The following is a 5,645-nucleotide window of genomic DNA, read 5'->3' as shown; positions in this document are numbered from 1 at the left end:
TAGTGCCGAAGGCGAGACTTAGTTTTCCTTTATTATTGTAGTTATTTTGGTTTAGATCAGCGATAGGTTTGCTGACGTGTAGATACTTGGAATTTGTTGGGATATTGGTTATTTTCTGTATTTTGGGTTTTTTTTTTTTTTGGGGAAATATGGAAAGTCATTTGGTGGGAATAGTTACCTTAATGAGCGATAGTCCCCCATGCGTTGAACGTATTAACTGTCTTTTCTGTTTTCAATGTCGTCATTCTTGTAGGTCATTAAAGTGATGTGACCTTTAGGTGTTCTAAGGCAGTTTTGGTAGCCGCTCTTCCTCTATAAATAGATGGGGTAAGTTTGGGGTCGAACAAACCCACAACATGGCTTTCTCCTTATTCTTCATTTTGCTTCTGCTTATGAAATCACTCCTTCCAACCATTAGTTTTCTTATTCAAATTTTTGGACTTTGTAGCTTAATCTCAGGCCTGGGTTATAGGCTTTATAGCCTATTCACAAGCAGGCTCAGCCCCTCCATCACTTGAGGGGTTGAGCAATCGGTGCTCCTGGGGAACTAAACTTCCGTTCAAGTGAGAAACCCAAGGGTACCAATCGCTGGTGGTGCGGCATGGGTATAATGATAGAGATCGGGCGGCAATGGGGCAGAGAGTAAGTCTGTCCCCAGTCTTTCCCACCAGAATTGGACCAACCAGTCAAGCAAGCACCTTCAACACCGACGGCAGTGATCTTCTTCCGAGGCTCTTCAAATTTCAAAGAATCAGGCTTGTTGGAGGAATGATATTGCTTTATCTAAAACTGACTTGTGTATCATATTCTGTAACGAATGGACTTTGATGTATTGCTATTATCCGTAAAGCCTTTGTAGTAAATGAAATCTTTGATTTAGTACACCTTTTGTTATCAGTAGCGCGAGGCGTTGGCGATTATTGATTGTTTGCAATTGACATTGGCGATAGTGTGTTCCTTGTGAACCTTGCGTTTTATTGGTTTTATGTTTAGATTGGCGATAGCTTGTTTTTGGGTATCGGCGAGATCTTTGACATGACGATTATGATAGTAGGTTTGCGATATAAACATTTGAGATGTTGGCGTCAATGATGATGCATTTTTAAGTATCATTGGTGATTATTGTGCGTTGGCAAGGACAGATTTGGAGGTATTAATGTTGGCGATAGCATATCGGACATGCTTACTGACAGTGTTGCATTCTTGATAGGATATTTTTTATATTTGTCATTTACCTTTACATTATTTGCCTTTACGTTTAATCATTAATTATTAGCAATGATCATTAATTTGCATTGTCGTTAAGATTTAGTAATCATTCATTCACATTTAATCAATATAGTGTTGGCGGTATGTCGTTAAGATTTATTAACTAACCACGATAGGCGACACAAGGGCTTGCAAGGGATAGCACTAGCTATATCAACAGAACCGGCCATGAGCGATATTTCTTTTGTATTGTGAGTAACGCGTGGGTAGCGACTTGGGATTGCTATACAGCGTGCCTACGCCCTTAGCGTATGTCATTTTTACATTTGGGCCATGTTATGGCTTGATCACGATAGGCGATGCTGGGTTTGTGAGAAATTGTTGGGGCGATAGCCAGTTGATGAATATAGAATGTATGTACAGATGAAATTTGCAATATGTGGTGCTAGAGTTTCATTGGATGCTGCTCTAAAGGCAGGTATACAATACATTAGATAATTTAAAACCTTGATGGTAATGTAGTTGATGCTGGTATGGGACCTAGGTGGCGAGAGGGCCATTGTGGAGCTTGGGTGCGTTCAGCTTTACTTGGGGTAGTAGCAGAGATGTTGAGCATTCCATGGGTGTGGCAGTATGTTGCCATCGCCTCTTCTTAGGTAGAACATGACCGGCCCAACGACTTCAACAATCTCGTAAGGTCCTTCCCAATGGGCCTTTAATCCTATTGGGGTTGGCATTGTCTCCTTCATTACCCAATCCCTGATAGCGAGTAGGGGAGGCATGACCCTGGCATTGTAGTATCGAGCGATATGCTGCTTGTTATTTATCTTGCGCAGGTGTGCTTACTCTCAGCACTCTTCCAAGAGATCGAGATTGAGGTTGAGGCCCTTGAAGTTGGTTGCCTCATCAAGGCATGCCACCCTATCGCTTTGGACTTCCTGTTCCACATGGATAACCTCTTTTGTGCCCAACGACATGCAAAATGGGGACTTACCATTGGCTTCAACTGGAGTTGTCCGGATGGCCCAGAAGACTTTTGGCAACTTTTTTGCCTAAAGGCCCTTGGCGTCCTCGAGTCATTTCTTTAGATTCTGCTTGATGATCTTGTTGACTGCTTCCACTTGTTTATTTTTCTGCTGGTGGGCTAGTGAGGCTTACCGGATCTTGGTGCCGTACTGGCCTACGAACTCCCTGAGTGTGTCACTATCGAATTGAGCATCGTTATCAGTGATGATTGTTTCAGAAATTCCAAATTGAGAGAAGATGTTCTTCCAGAGGAAATTTATGACTTTAGCGACTGTGATGGTTGCAATGGCCTCTGCTTCCATCCACTTGGTGTTGCAATCCATAGCGCTATCCTGGTGCTATGGGAAAGTTGCCAATGAAGTCCAGTCCCCACTAGTAGTATGCCCAAGGGGCAATAATGATGGAGAGCGGAACTAATAGTGCAATTGGAGAGTTGGTGAACTGGTGGCACTTGAGGCAGGCGTTGGCGATACACTTTGCATCTTGTTCGATTGTGGGCCAGTAATACCCTATACGAAGTGCTTTGAATTCCAAGTTTCTAGCTCCTGCATGGTTGCCACAGACTTTGTTGTGCAACGATAGTAGTACTCGCTGTCTTTCCACAAGAGAGATGCATTTTAAGAGGGGGAATGATTTGGCTTTCCTGTACAGTTTTCCTTTGCGGATTTTGTATAGTGTCGCTCTTCTGCGAAGTCTAGTAGCGATAGCCTTGTCTGTTGGCTCAATGCTTTTTTGAGAGATAGTCAATGAACGGGTCTATCCATGAAGGTGGCCTTTGGCTTTCTGTGGTGAGTATTTTCGAGAAGGGTCTATCGATACTTGGTTTGTCCAGGACTTCTAGCTTGAGGCCTCTGATATCTGTGCCAAGTGGCGATGTTGCCAGCCTGGCAATTGCGTCTACCTTGGTGTTCTGTGATAGTGGGATCAAGGCGATCATGTGGGAGGTGAGACATTGCTTGACCAGGGCTGTTGTGAGGGAATGGTAATGAGATAAATGAGGTTCCTTGGCCTGGAAATCGTCATTGACCTGGTTTACGACGAGTTGTGAGTCGCTGAAGATTTTCAAGTTTTTGACCCCGAGTTCTTTTGCCAATAGGATGCCAGTTATCAGTGCTTCATACTCGGCTGTGTTGTTGGAAGTTTTAAACTTGAACTTTAGTGCATACACATATATGTGCCCTTCTGGGTCAGTGAGAATCATGCCTGCTCCGCTAAATTTGTTTTTAGAGGAGCCATCGACATGAAGCATCCACATCGGGGTGGGGTTGGGTTCCGGATCTGTCTCTCTTGGAGGCTCGCAGGCTTCTAAATTAAATGCTATTGATTTTACTTATTCACACTCAGATATGTCAATTGTAGCAAGGGTAAACAAGGGCCTTTCCCGCATAAGACTATAGTTCTAACTACTCAAAACAATGTCAATGTCTGAAAAGTGACCACTGTTCCTAGCGAACAGCAGTTGAAAATCTAATTACAAACCTAATCTAAACTATTCATAAAAAAATGAAAATTTATAGAGATATACTAGACACAAAGGGAGTCGAGCGCACAAAATTTGGTGATTTTTGGAATTGATTTTCAATTCTAAACAAATATGAAAAGATAGAGAACAGAAAGTGACGAAAACATATTTTTGATTTGGTTTTAGAAAACAATGAGAATAAAGCTAGCTAGGAAAGATGCATCCACCCCCGACAATCACACATAAGATAATTTGTTCATCCTAATTCAATTAATCTAGATGAAGATGCTCAGGTTGGCTCGGTACGCTTGAACACAACCTATTACCCTTTCTTATTTCGTACGCTAGGCAGGAAGTGCTCTACACCTAGGCTATTCTCTAACATGCAATTGAAAGATACGTTTATTAGATTTAACAAGAAGAGATCATTAAGATGCAAAAGAGTTTGAGACATCACTAGGCATCGCAATAAACTTGGGCCTTGCTAAACCTAGGACTTAGTTTACTTGATAGTGAAAACTAACAATTGCTTCTCTAGAAGGTTTGAGACTTGACACAGGCATCAAACAATCAAAGCATTAGAACCCTAACATGCATACTAAGCATGCACTCAAAGCATACAAACAAGCATTCATCAATGGAAAAATAGTAAACTAAAGTCTAATCTTGAATTAAAAGAAAATAAAATCAAAGGTTAAATCATCTTGTAGTTTATGTCTAAGGGCTTCAAGCAGCCCCCTAACTAATAAGAACCTAGTTAAACATAGAAGGACCAAAACAAACAAAAGAAGGGGAGGAAGAGAGAGAGCCAGTTGCTGCATATTGATCTCCTTTTATATGCTTAGAGGTTGCACTCATCTGTCTTGTTGTGTAGGATATTCAAAACCTAAAAGTATTAGGGTTAGTGTGCTTAAGTGGAGTTTTCCTATTGGCTCTTAAACTTGATGACTCATTCCAACCATTCACATCGCGCCATTTGTCCATATTAAGTTGGAATATGAAGCACAAACTCTTCCTCGGGTTTCTCGGTGTGAATTGGGCCTCGAAACATAAATTCCCCTCCAACCTCAAATTCACACGCAGCCTGACCTTCTTGTACTAAATCGGCCATAACTTCCTCTAGAAAAATGATATTGATGAGCCGTAAAAATATTCGGAAACTAGACATCTGAGGCTTTCTATCAATATAAAGAAAAACATCTAGTTCATCCGAAAACTGGTCTCAGTGCTCTGTCGAAATTGATTGATCTGCACAGGTAGATTTGCCGATTTTGCCTTTCAATCCCTCTTTTGCTTCTTTTCTCTTTCTTTGCTCCAGAATACCTATAAAACAAATAAATAAAGTAAATAACTAGAAAATGCACTAAACTAACAAAGAAAATATAGAAATTAATGTTATAAAAATCGCATAATTATGCGTCACCTTATACATGTACAGATTTCATACATTAATGTACCGGTTCAAGCCAAAACCAACGCACGACTAGACTTTCAGTTCGGCAACGGTTCACGTAAATCAAGGGTGTTAAACCGGCCGAGACAGAGATTTAATACAAAGACGAATTAAATATGGCCATCTGCAATAGTTGAACCCTTGACTTCTCGGTTGAGGTATGATTGTCAAGCCCCCTATTCACCGAACCTCAATGTCGAATTGTCCCTGGACCTTTATATTTAGACGTTAACTGAACTGAAAACAATAAAAAATAAAAAAGACACTAGAAGTCTCCTCAACCTCGAGAACCACCAGTCCACGATTCCTTTGCCCTTTTTTTCCCTGTTTCGACTGTTATCCTTCTTCGATTGTTCTTCTGTTTCTTCTTCATTCTTTTTTCTTTTTTCTTCCTCCCTATTTCTTCACTTGTCTTACAGATATGACCTCTGAGCATTTATTAACCTCCAGATCTATAGAGCCTCATTAACCTTTAGATGAAAAAGCCTGCATATA

The 5,645-nt window shown here is 40.9% G+C and overlaps 1 protein-coding gene across 1 annotated transcript; it reads right to left on the bottom strand.

The window, feature by feature from the left end:
* Positions 1 to 2,956: 2,956 nt before the first annotated feature.
* LOC112184219 (uncharacterized protein Mb2253c-like) lies at positions 2,957 to 3,490 on the bottom strand. Its single transcript, XM_024322485.1, has one exon. It carries the CDS (start codon positions 3,488 to 3,490, stop codon positions 2,957 to 2,959), a length of 534 nt encoding a protein of 177 aa, XP_024178253.1.
* Positions 3,491 to 5,645: the final 2,155 nt, after the last annotated feature.

This window comes from Rosa chinensis, chromosome 2, assembly GCF_002994745.2.
Source record: "Rosa chinensis cultivar Old Blush chromosome 2, RchiOBHm-V2, whole genome shotgun sequence".
In the NCBI taxonomy this organism is placed as follows: domain Eukaryota; kingdom Viridiplantae; phylum Streptophyta; class Magnoliopsida; order Rosales; family Rosaceae; genus Rosa; species Rosa chinensis.
This window is presented reverse-complemented; position numbering and strand designations above follow the sequence as displayed.

What these genes read in the sequence shown, in the direction of transcription:
- LOC112184219 (XM_024322485.1), bottom strand. Translation starts at nt 3,490, where the DNA reads ATGTGGATGCTTCATGTCGATGGCTCCTCTAAAAACAAATTTAGCGGA.